Source organism: Eschrichtius robustus, chromosome 3, assembly GCF_028021215.1.
Source record: "Eschrichtius robustus isolate mEscRob2 chromosome 3, mEscRob2.pri, whole genome shotgun sequence".
NCBI lineage: Eukaryota > Metazoa > Chordata > Mammalia > Artiodactyla > Eschrichtiidae > Eschrichtius > Eschrichtius robustus.
The window spans coordinates 18,820,971-18,846,474 of NC_090826.1; the positions used below are offsets into that span (position 1 = coordinate 18,820,971).

Consider the following 25,504-nt stretch of genomic DNA (forward strand, 5'->3'; position numbering starts at 1 on the left):
CACTGTTCTTTCTTCTGCCTACTCAACTCTGCCTTTGAATCCCTTTAGTGAAATTTTCATTTCAGTTATTATACTTTTCAACTCCAGAATTTTTATTTTTAGGTTTTTTGTCTCTTTATTGATATATTCATTTCACTCATACATCATTTTCTTGAATTTCTCCACATCTTCCTTTAGTTATTTGCACATTTTAAAAAACAGTTAAAGTTTTTGTCTAGTATATCTGCCATCAGTTCTTTTCCAGGAACAGTTTCTGTTGATTTACTATTTTCTTTTGAATGGGCCATATTTTCATGTTTCTTTGTATGTCTTGTGATTGTGTTGTTGTTCTTGTTGTTGAAAACTGGACATTTGAATCTAATAATATGGCAACTCTGGAAATCAGACCCTCCCCCTTCCCCAGGGTTTGCTGTTTTTTGTAGTTTTTGTTCATTGCTTTTTTTTCCTTTTTGATTGTTGTAGGCTGTCTCTGTGCCAAGGATAAGCTAGAGGTGTAAACTTAAGATCTTCTCAGGCCTTTTCTGACTCTTTCCCTGGGCATGCATGGTCACTTTCTAATATTCCCCACATAAGCAGTTGTTCTTGAATTTCCTAACCTTTAATGTCTAGCTCCCAAAAGGGGGAAAATACAAAAGGGGGGAAAAAGAGCACCAGCCTTTTAAATCCTCTGGAAGTTACTTTAGCTGTTGGAAGAGGGGCTTGCAACAATGGGGAAGGTACAACAGTGGCTTGCCCACCTCTCTGCCTGTAACTCTGTGGTCAAAAGCAGCAATCAGAGCACAAATCCCTGACATTTGGAGGACAGGGTCCTTTTACCCAGCTTGGCTCTCACAAGCTGTGTGTTAAGTTGCTCCAAGAACACATGCACAGCTGCCTACTCCACGACTAGGGATGAGGGATGGGTAGCTGAAATTGAACAGAATTAACCAGATTTTACCATCCAAGTCTTCCTCTGGAAGTTGCAAGCCTTCCTTAGACTCCAGAGTTTCAAAATAGTTACGTTAAAATAGTTACACCAGTTACATCAGATTCTGCCAGTGCAATTGTTGTCTAGGTGAGGAGACAGATTCTTGGTGATTCCTCTCTGCCATCTTCCCAGAACCCTCTCTAAAGACTTTTTTTTAAACCTACATTTCACAAGTTTCAATGCATAGAGTTTTCATTATCATTCTAAGTATTTTCTAACTCCCCATATGGTGCTTTCTTTGATCAATAAGTATTTAGACGTGTGTTTTAAAATTTCCAAACATGACAGTTTTTTTCCTCCAAGTTCTTATGGTCCTTTAAATATGTTGCAGACATACTATATAGTCTGCATGATATTGCGTCTTTGGTATTTACATTTGTAAATGTTTCATATGTGCCTGAGAAAAACAAATTTTCTGTAAATGTAGGGTAAGGATTTCCAAATACATGTAGTAAATAAAAAAGAAACAGAAAACTTTATTAGATCTATAACAATTAAAGAGGGTGAACTGATAGTCACCTCAAAAGAATGGTACTAGAAGTGAGGAGTAGAAGAACCAAAGGAATTACTTTCTTTGCTCTGCATTAAAGAGACTTGGCAGGTTACCCCCCTTCTACTTTTTTATAAAACATAAACGTAAGGCTATAAGCAATCCATATAGAAACTGGAAGAAGAAAGCTACAACATGCTTTTTGGTAGAAAATAATTTGATGTACAAATTTATTTATTTGATTGTATTCAAGAAAGCAGGGCAGAATCACATTCATTTTCTTCATAGTATCACTGTATATAGACTGAATTTCAGAGCTCTTAGTTTGGTTTGGAAACTTCTAAAAAGCTGACTATTAGCAGACTAGGAAGCATTTTCCTTCCCCTCCAGGATCTCCTGCTCCCGGGGGTAGGTGGGGGTAATTGGTCACATTTGATGCTAAATAAATAGCATGTGGTGGATTTTGCCAAATCCTTTTCAGCTCCTCCCATAGGCAACGGGATGACTTGGCTTATTCTTGATCTGAAGTCATTTGAGTAAACAAGCAGGTTATGAAACACAGAATAGAGTGAAGTTTCCATCGTAGATAATTCCCAAAGTTAGGATGAGCTTAACTGTTCAATCCCTTCTGCTGATCAGAGAGAGAGATGCTAGCAATCGATCTCAGATCTTTGATCCTGTGAGACATCAGCGTAACGTAATTCATTCCTTTTATTAAAATGCGTTGGAAAAGAGATGTGTGAGTAGACAAGAGCAGTTTATTACAGTGATGGTACTATAAGAGGAAAATCAAAGTGCAGGCAGTGTCCCTTTCTTGTTGAACTCCAATGATCACTCCACTCCTGTCAGCTTTACAGTCCAAGCAAACTCAGTCGGAAGAGCAGAGGGTGGTAACTGGGGCAGGTACACGAGGAGACCTTTACCTGGATTTGGGGACCACTTCAGATGCTTTTCGATTCCCAGCATTGTTACCTGTAGAAAGCAAAAGGTAATGGAAAAAACATTAATGCACTGATGAGCACAGACTGTGGCCTGAACATGGTGGGAAACAACTATGCTGGGCCATGGCAGGGAAGACAGTCCAAAAGGGGAATAAATACGGGAGAAACCTGGGGAAGGAAGGAAGAATTAGAGAAGGCTTGCCAATTCCTTTACAAAAAGTTACATCTCTGACAAGACTGACTGAGGCTCTTTACCTCTGTAGTCGAAGTAGTTATAGGGGATTTAAGGCTTAAGATTCCATCTTCTGGCCAGTGCAGGAAAATGGCATAAACAGCTGATCCTTTTGAGGTATACCTGGGAAAAAAGAAACATCAGTGTCAAAGATACCTGGCTTATTACCCTGCCACATGACCTTACATGTTCCCCTTTCAATTATCTACCAATTCCAAGACCTTCAGTCTGTCACTGCTACGAGGAAGCACTAATAACTCGATACCAATTAAGGTCCGTGGGAAGAAAGCAGCCCTGGAAGATTCTTTCTGGTGATATCTTCCATTTTCTCTCTGGATGGGGTTCTAAGTTTTCTTAAAAAAATTTTTAACTCTTATACTAGTTATCTCACACTGAAGCCATTTGCCTCATTATTCAAATCATTCTTTGACTCCAAATCCATATGAAAACAGCCAAGGATATAACAAGGGCAAGGTGTGCAATGAAGACAAATTTGGGTTTTTGTTTTTAATTAAAAATTTTTTTTTTATTTTTAAATTTTTGGCCACCCAACACAGCTTGCGGAATCTTAGTTCCCCGACCAGGGATCGAACCCTGGCCCATGGCAGTGAAAGCGCAGAGTCCTAACCACTGGACCGCCAGGGAATTCCCAAGACAAGTTTGTTGTTCTGAGATTTCATCATGCTTAGAGAAGAGGGTGAAAATCACTAAATAGAAACTCATCCGAAACAGAAGGATGAATGTGTTTCCCCTGATCCAAAGACCCCTGCTCTCTGGTATAACACTTACAGAGGTCTTTCACTGAGCAGTTAGTTTGTGCCTGGCACTCTGCTGATACTTTACATATGTTATCTCATTTAACCCTCACAAACACTCTAGGAAGTTACATATCATCACCCCATTTTGCAGTTGAAAAAAACTGAAGCGCAAGATCAAATAACTAGATCCACAATCCAAGTATGAATCGTGACTTCTCCATTTAGTAGCTCTGTAATTCTAGGCAAGTGATATTACTGCCCTGAGTCTGCTTTCTCGCTTGTAACCTGATAATGATAGTATCAACTTGGTGGGATTGTTGAGGGGATTAAATGAGGGGAAAGAATTTAGAATGAAGCCTGCATATTGTGGATGTTGTACAAATATCAGCTGTTAGTATTTTCAGGAGGTGGGGTAACATTGTCAAGCAAATTGACTGATACTTTGTAGCTCTTTCTTTTTTCACCAAGCCTTCGGCCTCCCTTACTAGTCAAAGATACCCTGGGGCCTAAAACATAAACCTGGGCACAAATTGAATAGCAAAAGGACCGCTTCTGCATTTCCTCAAGATGACTCCCAGCCTGGCTTGTGCCATTGTGGACCCAAGGAGATGCCAGCTCAGGATGGGCCACATCCCATTCCTGCACGTAACAGAAGACTAGACTCACCACACAGAGGTCGTGTTTTTTTCAGATTGTACCCTCCATGGTTTGGAGGCATAGATAGCCTCCCCATTGATGCTCAGCCACTTCCCAACAGCAAGAAGCCTTTCTTGGAAGATGGGAACAATCAGTCCATCTTTAGTTGGTCCAATGTTGAGAAGATAGTTGCCTCCCAAACTTACTGTCTGAATCAGTTCCTGGAGAGAACAGAAACAAGGAAAATCCCAGCTCTGAATGCCAAGACTGGAGAAATGCTTAGAACACACAGATGAAGGGAAGAAAAAGAATCTAGGCTACATTCTCCCTCTGTTTTGTGAATATCCTTTACCCTTTGGAAAATACTATATATTTTTGTCATTATAAAAGCAGGATAGGCTTATATGAGAAATTTTTAAATCCTGCTACAAGGTGGAGAAATATATTAACTCGAATTCCAGGGAGTAATCACAGGCACTTCCCCGTGAACCGGCACCTGCTGTGGTGCCATACGCAGTGGGAAGGGTCGTGTTTCAGAAGCACAGAGTGTGAGCAGGGGAACTGAAAACAGAGCACTTGGCCATGAAGGAATCCCATGGAGCCATCCAGAGAGAATACAGGGATCAGAGAGGAGAGATTTAGAGCAGGTGCTGTGGAGACTCTGGGGAGGTAGAAAAGATCTGATGAATTTCAGGACACTTTGTATGTGGTGGGCTATATAAATGTGTATGTTGCCCCTTCAGGAAAACATGCTGTAAAGAGACATATTCTTTAAGATTTTTGGAGTGGGATGCGTGTGTGTTTAGTGTGACCTCAAACGGTAGCACTTCAAGGCAGCCCAGAAAAATTAAGGCTACATACAGAATATTTTAAAAAGGAGGTTTTGTTATAGTACCCCAAAGACATCACACCATTAACTTTTGATGTTTCCTTTTGGTGTTTTTCCTATGCAGTTACTTCTATATAGTTGTGATACTACATCAACCCTCGAAGCATTAATCCATATTACATTCAGAAACATTTTAATGGTTAAGGAAAATCCCTAAATCTACGTAATTATTCCTTTATGGTTGCAAGAAACTGAAACAACCCAAATGTCAAACTGAAAATAATCCTGGGAAAAACGTCTCTGTACAGAACTCATCTTAATTATACCTAGTTCCTTAGGACAGGTTTTATGAGTCTGTTCAATAACCCTAAAGGGATCTATCAGCCTGCACTTCCATCCACAGTGCTTCCACCACTCTAGTCAGAAGGTAGTTAACAAATCACTACCTCACAGGTGCTCTTACCGAAATGATTCGAGATTCACTTGTGATGTCAGCCATTGCCATGTCGCGACGATAGCCCCAGGACAGCTTGTCTATTGAGGTGCACATCTCCCACTTGTGATCTGGCAAGGTCTCTGGCTTGAATTTATCTTGACAGTTGTAGTATCCTCCATGGCGACAGGAACAGTTCTGACCCCATCGGTCATTTACTACAACAACATCCTAAAGGAGGAAGGAGTACCGGGGTCATCGGGGGTAAAATCATTTAGCTTCCTTACGTAACACAGTTTGATATATTAGGTGCCTACTTGCAAGCAAGAAGCAGACTTAGTCGAGCGCAGTGTTTCTTTTTTTTTTAATTTTATTTTATTTTTGGCTGTGTTGGATCTTCATTGCTGTGCGTGGGCTTTCTCTAGTTGCGGAGAGCGGGGGCTACTCTTCGTTGTGGTGCGCAGGCTCTAGGCGCGCGGGATTCAGTAGCTGTGGTGAGCAGGCTCAGTAGTTGTGGCTCATGGGCTCTAGAGCACAGGCTCAGTGGTTGTGGCGCACAGGCTTAGCTGCTCCGCAGCATGTGGGATCTTCCCGGACCAAGGCTTGAACCCGTGTCCCCTGCATTGGCAGGCGGATTCTTAACCACTGCGCCACCAGGGAAGCCCGAGAGCAGTGTTTCTTAACTGTGGGCCATTTTGCCCTGGGCGAGACTTTTAGCAAAATCTAGAGACAGTTCTTTTGGTTGTCACAACTGGGGATGGTGCTACTGCCACCTAGTGGGTGGAGACCAGGGATGCTTCTAAACATCTTACAACATACAGGATAGTCCCCTCACAACAAAGAAAAACCCAGCCCCGAGTGTCAATAGTACCGAGGCTGAGAAACCCTGGCTTAGCAATGTGTAATGTCAGAGCTGGAATGGCCTGTTTAAATCGTCTAGTAAACCACTTATTCTATCAGAGGAGAAATGGAGAGGAGGAGACTTGCCCGAGGTCACATCCCCAGGCAGAGTTTCAGAAAGCTGGGCCTGTGAATCAGGTATTTGAACCCAGCTCAGGATGCTTTCCACGATACAACCCTGACTTTCTTTACTTAGGTAAGAAAAAATCAGACATTCTTTTCCTTCCCTCAAGGTTTTGCTGAACTTTGAGAAATCCTTACATGGAATAACTTAATGTAAATGTTTACTACTACTATAAGGGACTTCCCTGGCCGTCCAGTGGTTAACAAGCCACCTTCCAGTGCAGGGGATGCAGGTTCGATCCCTGGTCGGGGAACTAAGATCCCACATGCTGTGGGGCAACTAAGCCCGTGTGCCCTAGAGCTCGTGCGCCACAACTAGAGAGCCCGTGTGCCACAACTACTGAGCCCGCGCACCGCAACTAAGACCTGACGTAGCCAAATAAATAAATAAGTGTTTTTAAAAAAATACTACTATGAGGCTCATACTGGGTTATATAGGGTAAATAAAACACAGTTCTTACCCTCAGAAATCCAGCAGAGACTAGCTGAGGAGACAGATATGTGGAAAATTATAATGTGACATCACAGCAGAGTTAGGGATGAACATAAACAGGGAACACCGATCCAGGAGTGTTTCTTGCTTCTTCCAGGAAAGAATATAAATGGCCAGGAGCCAGATTTAGTTTACATTGCACCAATACTTACTATGCGCCTAACTGGGCCAAGTACTGTTCGTGGGGTTGGGGACATAGCAGTGAACAGACCCAAACGCTTGCCCTCACAAAGCTGACACTTTAGTGAGGGAGACAGATAGTAATGAGGTAAATGATATCTGAAATATGTTAGGCCAATATCAATATCTTAGTGGTAAGAGAAAGATAAAGCAAAGAAAGACATACAGTGTGACAGGGGCATGCTGCAATTTTAGATAGGGTGACGGGGAAGGTGACCTCCCAGGGAAGACCTGCGGAGAGCTCAGGAGTGAGCCACGTGGGAACTAGAGAGAATGGAGAATAAGGAGAAGGGACTATTTCTCCTATAAGTACTTTCCTAACATGAGTATATCTCCAAAACAACCCTCTTTCCCAATGTGTGAGAAAGCATTCAGAACAAGAGTGGGTAGAATAGGGTCTGTGGTGTCCCACCCAAGGATCCACAACGGAGCCACCCCAGCCTGAGGACCATCGGGGAAGAACTACAATGCTGCGCCACTAGAGGTCCCCACACATCTCGCAAGTCCCAGAAAACCAATCTGAATTTGCTTCAGTTTGTCACATAGGATCTTTCCTTTTTTCTTTCTCCCCATTTTCTGAATTTAGTAATATTTACCCAATGAGATCCTTAGAGGTTTATGAATCTACCAAGAAAGCTCAGTTCAAACTGGTCTTATACTTAGATTTTTCTTTAAAATCCACAACAAATCTAGACTATGTAAAATTTCTGAAATTTTCTATAGTGAAGATTAAGATGTCTGCTGCTTTGTAAGTGTACTGAAATACAAACTTTAAATGGGCAGCTATTGTGCAGCGTAATAGTGTTGATTATGGGGGAGAGGACAAGGTAGGCAAAGTTCCCTCAGGAATTTGGAGGGACTCCCCTGGTGGCACAGTGGTTAAGAATCCGCCTGCCAGGGCTTCCCTGGTGGCGCAGTGGTTGAGAGTCTGCCTGCCAATGCAGGGGACACGGGTTCGGGCCCTGGTCTGGGAAGATCCCACATGCCGCGGAGCAACTAGGCCCGTGAGCCACAACTACTGAGCCTGCGCGTCTGGAGCTTGTGTTCCGCTGCCTGAGAGGCTGCGACGGTGAGAGGCCCACGCACCGCAATGAAGGGTGGCCCCCGCTCGCCGCAACTGGAGAAAGCCCTCGCACAGAAACGAGGACCCAACACAGCCAAAAATAAATAAATAAATAAATAATTAAAAAAAAAAAAAAAAAAAAAGAATCCACCTGCCAACGCAGGGGACACAGGTTCGAGCCCTGGTCCGGGAAAATTCCACATGCCATCCACGGCAACTAAGCCCGTGCGCCACAACTACAGAGCCTGCGTTCTAGAGCCCGTGAGCCACAGCTACTGAGCCCGTGTGCCACAACTACTGAAGCCCATGCGCCTAGAGCCTGCGCTCTGCAACAACAGAAGCCACTGCAATGAGAAGCCTGTGCACCACAACGAAGAGTAGCCCCTGCTTGTCTCAATTAGAGAAAGCTGGCGTGCAGCAACGAAGACCCAACACAGCCAAAAAAATAAAATAAGTTAATTAATTAAAAAAAAAAGAATTTGGAATATAAGGGAAATGAAATTTCCCCTTAAGAGTTAAACTACATAATCAACATAGAGTAGGTGAAGTCATAGATATTCACATTTTATTCTTATCATTTAATTTTACATGTTTTATATATTAATTTTTGGGGTGGTTTTCTCATTTATAATGTCTGTTTACTTAATAGTTTATTTTCTCTATGGTGGTCTGGGACTTCTACATACTATTTCTAGCCTACTTAAATTTAAGAAGATTTAAAACTATCTTGTAAAAATCAATAATTAAAGGAGAAGAAGAAAGATTATACTCCAAGTAAGGGGCCAAAAAAGAATTAACGGAGAAACCTTTAACATCCACTAAGTTCCCTGATCCCCACCACACCCACGTTGATATTACTATTTATTATTGTTGCTGTTGTCATTACTCCGGATCTTGGTTCCTCACATTTTCTTTTATCAAAACAGAAAAATAAGAGATAAGTCATATAATCATGTACCTTAACTGGGCTATCATTGTAGAGCCAAGCAAGAAAATTTGTCGAGTTCCAATAAGTATCAGGACATTCCCACTCTCCATCAGACCAAATCAGGTCAGGTTTGTACCTGAGAGACAAGCAATGAGAACAATGTTTATTATCTGAATCCATTCATAGTAAAGTCTTATGGATCTATCTTTGCAACAAATATTTAAAAATTAATTTTCTCCTATTTGGAAAGTACCAAAAAACTACCGCAGTGCAGAGAAGGTGGAAAACTAAAGAGACAAAAACGACAACACAGACACACACACAAACCCCTTAGCTAACACAACCACTGTTTAATACACAGCACTTTGGTGTATTTCCTAATCTTTTTCTTTTTAATGTCTTAACTTAAAAAGTAGAGTTGTAATCAGTGTGCATACTATCTGGTTTCCTTCCAGCAACTAATTCCAATGAAAAGAGTGGTGCTCCAGAACTATAGGATTAATGTTTCTGCTTTTAAGATGTATTAAGAGCTTGAACTGTTCTGCCAAATGCATTTTTGGGGACAACTACCCAAAACTTTGACTATAAAAATCTATTGAATTCACTTGAGCCACAGTTGCATCTTTCACATATTAGTACTCTGAGCCCTATGAGGTGTGAGTGTGTGTGTGTATTTATAACTATAAGGTAAGCATTATTGTTCTCACTTTAGAAAGCAAGAACCTAATGCTCAGTAGGGTACTTTGTTTTAGGTGACAAAGCTGGTAAGTAACAGGAGCTGGAACCCACATGCAAATCTGCCTGATGCCTAATCTTGTGCTGTACTCCGTAACTACTTAGAACAGCAGGTTGATTCCAGGAAAATGACTGCCTGTCTGAGAGGTGAGAGAAGCACTGTTGGTCTGTGTTCCACTGTGTACGAGAAACTGTACTAGGCACTTTATACTCATTACCTCATTCATTCTCACGACAACCCTGTGATGTATAAACAGATAAAGAAACTGAGTTCTCGGAAGATGAAGTAGTTTGTTCAAGGCTATACAGTCAGTAAGAAAAAAGAACTGGACTTCTGACTTAAAGCCTGTGCTGACCTCTTACAACTGTACTATTTCCTTAGAGAAGTCATCTGGATGCAAGGAGTTTTTTTTGTCTTCTGGTCTACAATGAGAGTCCAGGCAGAGATGGCTGCCTCTTAATCTTTAAAGGTCCACCATCCTCTAGGAGCCCCCAGAAGCAAGAAGGGTAAACTCAGAATAAAACGTGGTGAAGGGCTTCCCTGGTGGCGCAGTGGTTGAGAGTTTGCCTGCCAATGCAGGGGACACGGGTTTGAGCCCTGGTCTGGGAGGATCCCACGTGCCGCGGAGCAGCTGGGCCCGTGATCCACAACTACTGAGCCTGCGCGTCTGGAGCCTGTGCTCCGCAACAAGAGAGGCCGCGACGGTGAGAGGCCCGCGCACTGCGATGAAGAACGGCCCCCACTTGCCGCAACTGGAGAAAGCCCTCGCACAGAAACGAAGACCCAACACAGCCATAAATAAATAAATAAACAAATACTTAAAAAAAAAAAAAGTAAAAGTCTATAAAAAAATTAAAAAAAAAAAAAAAAAAAAAACGTGGTGAAGACTAGGGACAAATGCCAAAGTGAAAGTCATCATTTTAAGAATAATGGTAAAAACAACACCATTATTCTGTACCAGGCATAGTGACAGATACTTTTCACATACTATGCTGAGCCCTATACAGAAGGCATTATTATCCCCACTTCACAGAGTAAGAATCTGAGGCTCAGAAGGGTGACCTGTTTAAGGCCTGTAAGTAACAAGAGCCAGGATTCAAATACAAATCTGCCAGATGCCAAATCCTCTTCAGTGTCCGTTAGACCATGTTGCCCTTCTTCAAGGTCCTGACAAAGAAAATAGCATGTAAGGAGGGAACTGAAGTTTTGACTTACTACCATCCTCAGTTTTGCTGGTTTCAATTTATAGAGGCAATATGACCATATTATGAAAGTTCTGAAAAGTAGGATGAAAAAATATATTTTGTCTTAACACAACCACTACTTTTACTATTTTGATGTCCTACCCCTTTTCCCCTTCCCCTCAACTTAACAGTATCCTATAAGAAGCTCAGGTGTCATTGCTGAAGGTCATAAGGCCAAAAAAATTTTTTTTTGTACCTGCTAACGAGGTCATATAGCTCTGGCATTGTTTTTGCATGGACAAAATGCTGTGTTTTGAAGCCATTTTTCTTATCACGTAGGTAGAGAGGATGGAACCATTCTAAGAGTGAGTGATAGAGTCCATAGCGTATGTTCCTTAAACAGAAAAACAGGACAGCAACTGTCATTAAGCAAAGAAAAAATAATTTATTTTAAGAAAAATCAGTTGCAGCATTTTTACATCTCAGTGAAACTTATCCATAGGGCATGCAGAGGGGGAGGATCCACAACCATTTCCTTAAATTATATCATCATTCACTTAAGCAAAATGATTGGGCTTACTATGTTTTTGATAATACACATAACAAATTATTTTTATACATAAATATCTTAACACCAAATGTCATTTAAACCATCTTTTGTCTTTTAAGTCAATTATCTCAATAACATGTAGTCCTATTAAAAAATGTTTTCTGTCAATCGTAAGAATACATATGGAAGAGATACTAGAAAATAGAGACAAGTATAAAGAATAAAATATCTAAAATCTTACCACTCAAATAATCATTAGTAACATTTTCTGTGTAGCTCAATTAATTAATATAGGTTTATTGTTTCATATAAGATTTATTAATAGTTCTTAACGTGAGCAGAAGCAAGAAGAACTACAATCCTGCAGCCTGTGGAACAAAAACCACATTCACAGAAAGACAGACAAGATGAAAAGGCAGAGGGCTATGTACCAGATGAAGGAACAAGATAAAACCCCAGAAAAACAACTAAATGAAGTGGAGATAGGAAACCTTCCAGAAAAAGAATTCAGAATAATGACAGTGAAGATGATTCAGGACCTCGGAAAAAGAATGGAGGCAAAGATCGAGAAGATGCAAGAAATGTTTAAAAAAGACCTAGAAGAATTAAAGAATAAACACCTAGAAGAATTAAAGAACAAATAAACAGAGATGAACAATACAATAACTGAAATGAAAAATACACTAGAAGGAATCAATAGCAGAATAACTGAGGCAGAAGAACGGATAAGTGACCTGGAAGACAGAATGGTGGAATTCAATGCCGCGGAACAGAATAAAGAAGAGAGGATGAAAAGAAATGAAGACAGCCTAAGAGACCTCTGAGACAACATTAAACGCAACAACATTCGCATTATAGGGGTCCCAGAAGGAGAAGAGAGAGAGAAAGGACCTGAGAAAATATTTCAAGAGATTATAGTCGAAAACTTCCCTAACATGGGAAAGGAAATAGCCACCCAAGTCCAGGAAGTGCAGAGAGTCCCAGGCAGGATAAACCCAAGGAGAAACACGTGGAGACACACAGTAATCAAACTGACAAAAATTAAAGACAAAGAAAAATTATTGAAAGCAGCAAGGGAAAAACGACAAATAACATACAAGGGAACTCCCATAAGGTTAACAGCTGATTTCTCAGTAGAAACTCTACAAGCCAGAAGGGAGTGACATGATATATTTAAAGTGATGAAAGGGAAGAACCTACAACCAAGATTACTCTACCCAGCAAGGATCTCATTCAGATTCTATGGAGAAATCAAAAGCTTTACAGACAAGCAAAAGCTGAGAGAATTCAGCACCACCAAACCAGCTCTACAACAAATGCTAAAGGAACTTCTCTAACTGGGAAACACAAGAGAAGAAAAGGACCTACAAAAACACACCCAAAACAATTAAGAAAATGGTAATACATACATACATATCGATAATTACCTTAAACGTGAATGGATTAAATGCTCCAACCAAAAGACACAGGCTTGCTGAATGGATACAAAAACAAGACCCATATATATGCTGTCTACAAGAGACCCACTTCAGACCTAGGGACACATACAGACTGAAAGTGAGGGGATGGAAAAAGATATTCCATGCAAATGGAAATCAAAAGAAAGCTGGAGTAGCTATACTCATATCAGATAAAATAGACTTTAAAATAAAGAATGTTACAAGAGACAAGGAAGGACACTACATAATGATCAAGGGATCAATCCAAGGAGAAGATATAACAATTATAACTATATATGCACCCAACATAGGAGCACCTCAATACATAAGGCAACTGCTAACAGCTCTAAAAGAGGAAATCGACAGTAACACAATAATAGTGGGGGACTTTAACACCTCACTTACATCAATGGACAGATCATCCAAACAGAAAATTAATAAGGAAACACAAGCTTTAAATGACACAATAGACCAGACAGATTTAATTGATATTTATAGGACATTCCATCCAAAAACAGCATATTACACTTTCTTCTCAAGTGCGCACGGAACATTCTCCAGGATAAATCACATCTTGGGTCACAAATCAAGCCTCAGTAAATTTAAGAAAACTGAAATCATATCAAACATCTTTTCTGACCAGAACGCTATGAGATTAGAAATAAATTACAGGGAAAAACACGTAAAAAACACAAACACCTGGAGGCTAAACAATACGTTACTAAATAACCAAGAGATCACTGAAGAAATCAAAGAGGAAATAAAAAAATACATAGAGACAAATAACAATGAAAACATGATGATCCAAAACCTATGGGGTACAGCAAAAGCAGTTCTAAGAGGGAAGTTTATAGCAATACAAGCCTACCTCAAGAAACAAGAAAAATCTCATATAAACAATCTACACTTACACCTAAAGGACCTAGAGAAAGAAGAACAAACAAAACCCAGAGTTAGTAGAAGGAAAGAAATCATAAAGATCAGAGAAGAAATACATGAAATAGAAACAAAGAAAATAATAGCAAAGATCAATAAAACTAAAAGCTGGTTCTTTGAGAAGATAAACAAAATTGATAAACCATTAGCCAGACTCATTAAGAAAAAGAGGGAGAGGACTCAAATCAATAAAATTAGAAACGAAAAAGGAGAAGTTACAACAGACACCACAGAAATACAAAGCATCCTAAGAGACTACTACAAGCAACTCTATGCCAATAAAATGGACAACCTGGAAGAAATGGACAAATTCTTAGAAAGGTATAACCTTCCAAGACTGAACCAGGAAGAAATAGAAAATATGAACAGACCCATCACAAGTAATGAAATTGAAACTGTGATTAAATATCTTCCAACAGGGCTTCCCTGGTGCGTAGTGGTTGAGAATCTGCCTGCTAATGCAGGGGACACGGGTTCGAGCCCTGGTCTGGGAAGATCCCACATGCTGCAGAGCAGCTGGGCCCGTGAGCCACAATTACTGAGCCTGCGCGTCGGGAGCCTGTGCTCCGCAACAAGAGAGGCCACAATAGCGAGAGGCCCGCGCACTGCAATGAAGAGTGGCCCCCGCTTGCCACAACTAGAGAAAGCCCTCACACAGAAACGAAGACCCAACACAGCCATAAATAAATAAATAAATAAATAAATAAATTTTTAAAAAAAATCTTCCAACAAACAAAAGTCCAGGACCAGATGGCTTCACAGGTGAATTCTATCAAACATTTAGAGAAGAGCTAACACCCATCCTTCTCAAACTCTTCCAAAAAATTGCAGAGGAAGGAACACTCCCAAACACATTCTCTGAGGCCACCATCACCCTGATACCAAAACCAGACAAAGATACGACAAAAAGAGAAAATTACAGACCAATATCACTGATGAAGATAGATGCAAAAATCCTCAACAAAATACTAGCAAACAGAATCCAACAACACATTAAAAGGATCATACACCATGATCAAGTGGGATTTATCCCAAGGATGCAAGCATTCTTCAATATATGCAAATCAATCAAGGTGATACACCATATTAACAAACTGAAGAATAAAAACCATATGATCATCTCAGTAGATGCAGAAAAAGCTTTTGACAAAATTCAACACCAATTTATGATAAAAACTCTCAAGAATGTGGGCATAGAGGGAACCTACCTCAACATAATAAAGGCCATATATGACAAACCCACAGCAAACATCATTCTCAATGGTGAAAAACTGAAAGCATTTCCTCTAAGATCAGGAACAAGACAAGGATGTCCACTCTCGCCACTCTTATTCAACATAGTTTTGGAAGTCCTAGCCACAGCAATCAGAGAAGAAAAAGAAATAAAAGGAATACAAATTGGAAAAGAAGAAGTAAAACTGTCACTGTTTGCAGATGACATGATACTATACATAGAGAATCCTAAAGATGCCACCAGAAAACTACTAGAGCTAATCAATGAACTTGGTAAAGTTGTAGGATACAAAATTAATGCACAGAAATCTCTTGCATTCCTATCACTAATGATGAAAAATCTGAAAGAGAAATTAAGGAAACACTCCCATTTACCATTGCAACAAAAAGAATAAAATACCTAGGAATAAACCTACCTAGGGAGACAAAAGACCTGTATGCAGAAAACTATAAGACACTGTTGAAAGAAATTAAAGATGATACCAACAGATGGAGAGATATACCATGTTCTTGGACTGGAAGAATCAATATTGTGAAAATGACTATACTACCCAAAGCAATCTACAGATTCAATGCAATCCCTATCAAATTACCAATGGCATTTTTTACGGAACTAGAACAAAAAATCTTAAAATTTGTATGGAGACACAAAAGACCCCGAATAGCCAAAGCAGTCTTGAGAGAAAAAAATGGAGCTGGAGGAATCAAACTCCCTGACTTCAGACTATACTACAAAGCTACAGTAATCAAGACAGTATGGTACTGGCACAATAACAGAAATATAGATCAATGGAACAGGAGAGAAAGCCCAGAGATAAACCCACACACCTATGGTCAACTAATCTATGACAAAGGAGGCAAGGCTATACAATGGAGAAAAGACAGTCTCTTCAATAAGTGGTGCTGGGAAAACTGGACAGCTACATGTAAAAGAATGAAATTAGAACACTCCCTAACACCATACACAAAAATAAATTCAAAATGGATTAGAGACCTAAATGTAAGACTGGACACTATAAAACTCTTAGAGGAAAACATAGGAAGAACACTCTTTGACATATATCACAGCAAGATCTTTTTTGATCTACCTCCTAGAGTAATGGAAATAAAAACAAAAATAAACAAATGGGACCTAATGAAACTTAAAAGCTTTTGCACAGCAAAGGAAACCATAAACAAGACGAAAAGACAACCCTCAGAATGGGAGAAAATATTTGCAAACGAATCAACAGACAAAGGATTAATCTCCAAAATATATAAACAGCTCATGCAGCTCAATATTAAAAAAACAAACAACCCAATCCAAAATGGGCAGAAGACCTACATAGACATTTCTCCAAGGAAGAGATACAAATGGCCAAGAAGCACATGAAAAGCTGCTCAACATCACTAATTATTAGAGAAATGCAAATCAAAACTACAATGAGGTATCACCTCACACCAGTCAGAATGGCCATCATCAAAAAATCTAGAAACAATAAATGCTGGAGAGGGTGTGGAGAAAAGGGAACCCTCTTGCACTCTTGGTGGGAATGTAAATTGATACAGCCACTATGGAGAACAGTATGGAGGTTCCTTAAAAAACTAAAAATAGAATTACCATATGACCCAGCAATCCCACTACTGGGCATATACCCAGAGAAAACCATAATTCAAAAAGACACATGCACCCCAATGTTCATTGCAGCACTATTTACAATACCCAGGTCATGGAAGCAACCTAAATGCCCATAGACAGACGAATGGATAAAGAAGATGTGGTACATATATACAATGGAATATTACTCAGCCATAAAAAGGAACGAAATTGGGTCATTTGTAGAGACGTGGATGGATCTAGAGACTGTCATACACAGTGAAGTATGTCAGAAAGAGAAAACAGATATCGTATATTAACGCATATATGTGGAACCTAGAAAAATGGTACAGATGAACTGGTTTGCAGGGCAGAAATAGAGACACAGATGTAGAGAACAAACGTATGGACACCAAGGGGGGAAAGTGGCGGGGGGATGGTGTGATGAATTGGGAGACTGGGATTGACATATATACACTAATATGTATAAAATGGATAACTAATGAGAACCTGCCATATAAAAAAATAAAATTCTAAAAAAAAAAAAATAGTTCTTAACGTTCCCCAAACGAACTATGGTTAAAGTGACCTATTTTCATACACAATAAAGCTTGTTTTGAGTTAAGAATAGTGAGTGTTTTGGAAACGCTATAATACAAGTAAGAAGTAAATGTAACATTGCAATGGCACAGATAAGACAGAAACAATTGATGTTAAGTATTTCATCACGTGATTCAGGGACTAATAAATATAAAGAAGGTAAAAATCAAGGATCTTAGAGTCCAGATCTAATCAACACCTCAGAGTCTTCCAGCAGGACTATTAGCAGAGCACAGCATTGGGAAACTGAATATTTAACCGGTGACATAAGTCAGCAAATGCTTTCTCAATGGACCAGATAATATTTGAGGGTTTGCAGGCCTTGCGATCTCTATCCCAACTCTGCAATTGTAGCTTGAAAGCAGCCAGAGACAATGCATAAATGAATGGGCACAACTGTGTTCCAGTCAAACTTTACTTATACAAACAGGCAGCTGGTCTACCCCTTAAATAGGACATCAAGTTTGCCAAATCACAATACAGCTGAGATTGGGCATGACACAAACACCACTTTTCCTCCTTAGAGGCAAACATACCCAGAAATATAGGATCCAAAACCAGAATACCTGGGTTCAAATCCCACCTCTGCCACTTCCCAGCATTTTGATCTTGGGAAGTTACTTTTTATTAAGTGGCAAATATTAGAAAATATTAATTAGAATCAACAGGGTGGCTCCTTATCTCACTTTTTGCTGCTTTAACTGCCCTTTTCAGTTCTCTCTTGATCTACTATTCATCTAAACCTTCCCTGAATGCCTGCAAAGCTCTGTGTTGACAGCTAAGGAGGACACAAAGATGAGAGGCCCAACCCTGGCCTCCATCAGATACTGGAAAAGGCCTGGGGTTGGTAGGCTTTCCAGAAAAAATCCTTTGCAGAATGCAAATGAAGCATTGGGGTCTACGCTGGGTATCCTTCACCTAAGCAGACAGGGCTATGAACTTCTCTGATGGTGTCACCTTTGGTCATATGAAAACTGCCAAGCATCAAACACTGCTAATTCAAGGCCAGAAGCCCTTCAAGGTACTGGTTAAATGCAAACTTAGAAAACACACAAGAGTAGAGAAGGCACGGCACATTGGATGGCTAGATCAAAAGTGATGATGGAACAATCATCTGCGGACACACACCTATTTCGGATGGCTGTTCCCAACTCACCAACCAAATCACGATGGGGCCCCAGATCCTTAGAGTTCCAGTTCCAAGACACAGGACTTGGCCAGTTTGTGAAGCCTTCGTGATGCTTTGTTGTCAGGACTACATACCTGTGGACATTGAAACCATATGAACAAAGGAAGTGGGCAGTGGGCCACCGGCACAAACTTACCTGGTATGCCTGAGGCTTTTAAAATGGTTGGGAGAACTTGACTACAGGAAACGTATGGTTGACCCTTGAACACGTGGGGGTGAAGGGTGTCAACCCCCTGTGCAGAAGAAAATCCATGTATAACTCTTGACTCCCCGAAAAATTAACTACTAATAGCCTACTCTTGACTGGAAGCCTTACCAATAACATAAATGATTGATTAATGCCCATTTTGGGGGACTTCCCTGGCAGTCCGGTGGTTAAGACTCTACGCTTCCAGTGCAGGGGGCACAGGTTCGATCCCTGGTCGGGGAACTAAGATCCTGCATGCCATGCAGCGTGGACAAAAACAAACAAACAAACAAAAAACCCCACCCATTTTGTAGGTTATATGTATTATGTACTGTATTAATACAATAATGTAAGCTAGAGAAAAGAAAATGTTTTTAAGAAAATCATAAGAGAAAATACATTTATAGTACTGTATTGTATTTATTGATACCATAAGTTTACATTGTCTGTTTACAAGATGAACCACCTGTCAGTACCTACATCAATATTGTCTTACATGATAGAAAACACTGCAGATGTTATAATTATTACTAAAACTAGATATAAAAAGTGAAAAGGGGGCTTCCCTGGTGGCGCAGTGGTTGAGAATCTGCCTGCCAATGCAGGGGACATGGGTTCGAGCCCTGGTCTGGGAAGATCCCACATGCCGCGGAGCAACTAGGCCCGTGCTCCACAACTACTGAGCCTGCGCGTCTGGAGCCTGTGCTCCGCAACAAGAGGGGCCGCGATAGTGAGAGGCCCGCGCACCGCGATGAAGAGTGGCCCCCACTTGCCGCAAATAGAGAAAGCCCTCGCACAGAAACGAAGACCCAACACAGCCATAAATAAATACATAAATAAATAAATAAATAAATAAATAAAAATTTTTTTAAAAAAAGAAAAGATAACCTGAAAATGACAGTTCCATTTAAAAAAAAAAAAAAGTGAAAAGCTGGGGCTTCCCTGGTGGCGCAATGGTTGAGAGTCTGCCTGCCAATGCAGGGGACATGGGTTCGAGCCCTGATCTGGGAAGATCCCACATGCTGCGGAGCAACTGGGCCCGTGAGCCACAATTACTGAGCCTGTGCGTCTGGAGCCTGTGCTCCGCAACAAGAGAGGCTGCGATAGTCAGAGGCCCGCGCACCGCAATGAAGAGTGGCCCCTGCTTGCCACAACTAGAGAAAGCCCTCGCACAGAAACGAAGACCCAACACAGCCATAAATAAATAAATAAATAAATAAATTTTAAAAATACTTAAAAAAAATAAAAAGATGGCTGTAGTACCAGCAAACAGCCGGAGGTCTACCAGATAAAATTTCAAAATCTTCTCACTGATCCTAGTTTAAAAAAAAAAAAAAAAAAAAGTGAAAAGCTAATGTGTAAAAGAAATTCATATTTATTTGCAGGTATAACGATTCGTGCATTGACAATAAAGAAGCAGCAATATGATTGCTTTACAGTAGCCTAGTGTAATCAATATGGTTGCTTCATGGTAGCCTAGCCGATACACTAATGAATGAATCATTATAAAATTTTTATGGCGTATGGTATTATAATCCTATTCATAACACAGTATTGGAAACATTGTCACATTAAAAAAAAAAAACTACTTGCCTGTGATGATAGGCTGATACACAGTTTATCCAATTATGAGGGGGTTGAGGGGAGGGCATACTGTATGGTAATGTAATTCTTTGAAAGCAAAGTTTTAAAACAGTAAGAAAACGGATACATTAGTAATTTTTTATTGTGTCACTTACCTTATGCTTATGTAAGGATTGGCTATTCACTTCCATACCAATCTTGCATATGATGTTCTATGTGCTGAATACTCAGGCAATGATGACGATGATGATGACACAAAAACGTTTCATACAGTTCTTGCCGTCCAGTTCTTAGGTTTTCACATGAAGACACTTACACACATACACAGCAGATACGTTTATTAACTGTATGGCATAATGATTACTCACTGTTCATTAAGTGGAAGTGGATCATCATAAAGGTCTTCATGGTGAGTAGGTTGAAGAAGAAGAGGAAGAGGAGGGGTGGGTCTTGCTGTCTCGGGGTGGCAGAGGCAGAAGAGGTGGACAGGGAGGCAGGAGAGGCAGGCATTCAGTGTAACATTATGCAAATACATCGCAATTTCTGTCTGCCTTTTCTGCTTTTACATTTCTCTAAAAATGCTTCTACATGATACCAATCCTTCTTCCACTATTTGCTTTGTTTGTTTGTCTGTTTTTATTTTTTGGCTGCACTGCTTGACATGTGGGATCTTAGTTCTCAGACCAGGGATCAAACCTGTGCTCCCTGCACTGGAAGTGCGGAGTCTTAACCACGGGACCACCAGGGAAGTCCTCACTGTTTGCTTTAGTTTCAGTGCTCATATCATAGAAGGGTCCATGTGGTAAAAGAAGTCAAAAGCTGTCTTGAGTAATCAGAATCCTTCTGCCAGATTGTCTAACGTCAATCTGTCTTCCGGCACTGCTTCTTCTACATCTCCTTCCTCTGCACTTGTTCAGAAGCACTCATCTCCATCAAGCTGTCCTCTGTTAATTCCTCAGGTGTGATGTTAATTAGTTCCTGAATTTCTCCAAGATCCAAATCTTGAAACCCTTCACCCCGCACCTTTTTTTTTTTTTTTTTTTTTGGCTGCATTGGGTCTTTGTTGCTGCGCGCAGGCTTTCTCTAGTCGCGGCGAGCGGGGGCTACTCTTCGTTGTGGCGCACAGGCTTCTCATCGCGGTGGCTTCTCTTGTTGTAGAGCACGGGCTCCAGGTGCGCGGGCTTCAGTAGTTGTAGCACACGGGCTCAGTAGTTGTGGCGTAAAATGTCAATATGATTTAATACTGCATCTTTACGTTTCTTTACATTTCTGTGAGTGGCACCATGTACGGTCTGAAAGTGTGTGTGTAACTTTTGATAAATTTTAACTTTTTACAATAGATTTGTATATATTTTATGGTAGTAAATGATAAAATAGACTAGTGTCTATATATTTTATGCATTTGTGACATACCTAACTTTTTCTTAATTTTCGATATTTCTGTGAGTTTTTCAAATTGTCGCAAATCTCCAAAAATTTTTCCAGTATATTTATTGGAAAAAATCCGCATATAAGTGGATCCATGCAGTTTAAACCCATGTTGCTCAAGGGTCAACTGTACTTGTATGAGTGACTATATTAGTGACACCCAGGGAGTTGCTTCAGTCACAACACCCCTTGGGTATTGCTCCAGGAATGAAAGCAAACTCAGGGAAGCCACAGTCCTTAGTTCCCAAACAAGCAGGAGACTTGGAAAGAAGGAAGGAATAGGTAAGGGAAAATATGTACACCTTGGCTTTCCAGTTCTTCAACCCTTCTGTGTATCGATGATTAGTTTCTTTTAAAAAACCCTCTGCCCTAAAGGAGAAAGAAATCTCTACTGGAAATAGCGGATGATAACAAAGTAAGCTGTTTTACCAAGCCCATATGAATTGCCTCTCATTCACAGAGGTGACAAAAGGCCAAAAGAAAAGGGGAGAAAAGGCAAGTGTTGAAATAACAACCAAATCACTCACCATTTCATTTACTTTTATGGCAGAAAAATAGCTGGTGCTCACATGTGACAATTTAATCACTGGCCGATGTGGAGAGCTCAAGACTTTAAGGTCTAGACAGTATTTCAGGCTCTGTGGATCAAAGTCCTCTCTGTGGCATATTCTTCTTCTACTTTTTTAAAGCAACCTCTTAAAATGTAAAAATCCTTCTCATCTCAAGAAGCTTACCAAAATAGGCAGAGGACCAATCCCTCTGGCCATGGTTGCAGACCCCTGGTGTGGTGGAAAGAACCTTCACCTTAGAGTCACGGGATTTGGAGTCTAGGACATTAGTTCCCTTCTTCTGTCTGGGCCAGTCATCTTGTCCATAGCAAGGGCATCTTGTCCTGGACAAAGTATGTCTCCCAGATTTTAACTTCTTCATTTGAAAATTATGGATTTCTAAGGCTTCTGGAAGATAGTGAACTCCTCCTTTGTTTATTCAAGGCTTAATATTCCCACACACTTAATTGCAAACACTAAATATCAGTTGTAATTTCTATTTAGTACAAGAGAACTTAAAGTCCAAGAGAAACTAAAACCCGGAAGATGGGTGAGGAGACAAAGTAAGGGTGGAAGACTGCCCTAAGCCAGGAGCCGGGAAACCTACCTGCCTTCATTCTTACTCTCCTCCAACCCACTTCCCGCCCAGCAGCCTCAGGGTCACCATTCCTTGACTTAATACCTGCAACATCCTGTCTTCAAGGATGATTCCTTCAGGACTAGCCCCAGCCTTCAACAGCCTTGTGAGTCCTTGCCTCTCTCTTCCCAGCCCCAGTGCTCTGCACTTTCAGTTCTCTGAACCATCCACAAGCAAGTTGCAACAGTTCTCAAAACAATTCTGACATTTCTTGAGCACTCTCTACGTGCAAGGCATTGAGAAGAGCAGCTGAAAGAGAATCTGTATTGTTGCCCAAATACACTGCACACCAGAACTCCCTTCCCTCCGGGACACATTAAAGCTGAAAGGAAGAACACAATCCCTGTCTACAACCATGGAAGGAGGCGGTAGGGAGGTAAAATGCCTTGTTCAAGTTCGCAGCTGAACTTGCATCAGACTCCATACCACCGGCTTAAAATCCTGGAATCCTGATTGCCTTGTTGACCCGGAAGGGACATGAGGTATCACTTAGCTCAGTCCTCTCAATATTCAGGTGCAGGCACTGAGGGCTTTGCAGTCAACCACCAACCGGAAACCTTTATTTCCTTCTAATCCTCAACCAGACGCACCTTTTTAGGATCAGGCGTGCCATATTCAATACTGCATCCTTCAGGAGGCAAAACAGAGTACCCCCGGTATCTGAAGTCAGACGGACACCTGTGTGACCCGGCAAGTCGCCTAGCCTCCCCCCAGCTCGGTTTTCACCTGCCTAAGCCCCCTCCTGGCGCTCGGGTCGGCCCTAGCCGGGGAAGGGGGGCCCTGCCCGCCCCCCGCGGCGGCACTCACTTGGCCCCGGCGGCCTCGAACAGGTTGGCCCAGCTGTCCGGGTGGAAGAAGCGCGCAGTGAATCTTGGCCCGAAGTCGCCATAGGTGAAATTGGGCGGGTAGTTCTCATTCATGAAACTCTCGTACTGTGGCAGCTTTTCGCCCTTCCAGTGCCACCAGAACCACTCACTGCCCCAGGCCGGCACCGAAAACACGCCCCAGTGCACAAACACTCCGAATTTGGCCTCGTCGAACCAGGCCGGCAGCGGCCGGGAGTCCAGACTCGGCCAGTCCGCGGTGTAGCGGCGCGGAGGGTCGGTGCAGCGCGCAGGGTGGGTGCAGCGCGGAGCCCGCACCGCGCCGAGCACCAGCAGCAGATGCAGCTGCAGCTGCAGCAGTAGCAGCAGCAGCAATAGCTCGGCGCCCACCACCCGCGACTTCATCTCGGGATTTGGCACAGCCGTCTTGGAGCCCCCCCACCGCCACTGAACGCGCAAGTGCGGGGCGCGTGACCCCGCCCACCCTAGCTAATGATTGGCTCGGAAGGAAAAAGGGGTGGGGCAACCCAGGCTGCTTGGCTACCGAGCGTCTTCCCCTCCTGGTGGGCGGTCCCTACCACCACTCTGGCTCTCAAAGGGAGAAAGGTGCAAGGAGGATGGTGGTGTGACCGATGATTGCAAACTTTAGAATTCACTGCGGGGTGAAATCGAGGGGGTGTGGAAGGCATGGTGTGTGCAGAGAACTGGGAGTGGTCCATTTTGCCGCTGGCAGCTATGGGGGACTTTTTGAGCTGTAGTATGGAAGAACAAGTCAGGAGGCAGGAATACCAGATGGAAGGGCATTGTAACAGCCCTGGCAGAAATGACGGGGCAGAAGGACGATGGGAAGAAGCACTATAAGGGGAGAGGTGGGAGGAAAGTGGGTGCTGAAAGAGGAAGAACAGGTGTGACCATTTTGCCTGTCTAATAAATATTTTTTGAACTTGCTTTGGGAATTTTGAGGCAATTCAAAGAGCTTAACATCTAGTTGGAAAAACAAGACCCATGCACAGGCTACCAAGAAGGAATATTTTTAGAGTAACAGCGTGAGAAAATTGAGAGCCTCAGGCCCAAGGAGTGCCTGTGTGAACCTTGTCTGGCAGGGAGGTCACCAAATTCCTCTACAGTTGGTAGATGCTGTGCCTGCGCAAACAGGCGGTGAGGCTGTCAGGTGTGGGAAGTCTAATGACTCACCCGTGGCACAGCTGGTACCTACATATCAGTGAGAACTGCTGCAGGTAAGAGTTGGAAGGAACTTTGGAGACCCTCGACACTATCCCCTTCTTTACTCTTACCATTTTATGGAAGAGGAAACTGAGACCCAGAGAGGGGATTGGAGTTGCCCAACATCATGCAACTAGTTTGCATCAGAGGTGGGACCAGAACCCAGGTCTCCAGATGCAGAATCTATGTCCCTCAAACGCTGCTTCTCTCTTGCACCCCAGGAGGTGCAAGAGAACCTGTCAAAGACTGTGTCGACAGAAGCAAGCACTTCCTCATTCTAGGAGTGATAAAGAAACACAGTGGCTGTTGCTGAATGAACAGCCATTTTCTTTATTTTCCGTTACTTTCTCTGCAAGATTATGTTGTAATATTGTCCACAACAGCAAGCCCAGACACCTAACACAAGCAAACAAACAAAACAACAACAACAAAAAGCATTCGTACACATCTTCTAGTGATCAGGGTGAGTAATGGTCTTTGATGTTACAGAACTCATCTTGGGGGAGATAAAATAGGACACCATGACCTTCATTTCTCCTTAGCCTCATAACCAAAATGTAACTCTGCAGGGGCAGGTGAGAGGCATTGCAATAGGGTGGAAAAACTGGAAGTTGGGAAACCTAGGTTTCTTGCATTGGACACCACCTTGTTGGGTC

At 41.7% G+C, this 25,504-nt stretch overlaps 1 protein-coding gene across 1 annotated transcript; it reads right to left on the reverse strand.

Moving 5' to 3' along the window:
• Nucleotides 1–1,670: 1,670 nt before the first annotated feature.
• On the reverse strand, nucleotides 1,671–24,073 carry FUCA1 (alpha-L-fucosidase 1). The gene is made up of 8 exons (XM_068539157.1): nucleotides 23,608–24,073; nucleotides 18,356–18,490; nucleotides 11,150–11,287; nucleotides 9,004–9,109; nucleotides 5,317–5,517; nucleotides 4,055–4,245; nucleotides 2,654–2,753; nucleotides 1,671–2,429 (listed from the first exon to the last, which is right to left on the reverse strand). The coding sequence occupies exons 1-8, from the start codon at nucleotides 24,027–24,029 to the stop codon at nucleotides 2,289–2,291; spliced, it is 1,434 nt and encodes a 477-aa protein (XP_068395258.1). The 5' UTR covers nucleotides 24,030–24,073; the 3' UTR covers nucleotides 1,671–2,288.
• Nucleotides 24,074–25,504: the final 1,431 nt, after the last annotated feature.

What these genes read in the sequence shown, in the direction of transcription:
- FUCA1 (XM_068539157.1), bottom strand. Translation starts at nt 24,029, where the DNA reads ATGAAGTCGCGGGTGGTGGGCGCCGAGCTATTGCTGCTGCTGCTACTG. An exon ending in GGAACAGCCATCCGAAATAG is followed by an intron (nt 11,288 to 18,355) that starts GTGTGTGTCCGC and finishes TTTCTGTTTAAG; the next exon opens with GAACATACGCTATGGACTCT. An exon ending in CTATATGACCTCGTTAGCAG is followed by an intron (nt 9,110 to 11,149) that starts GTACAAAAAAAA and finishes CTTGTCTCTCAG; the next exon opens with GTACAAACCTGACCTGATTT.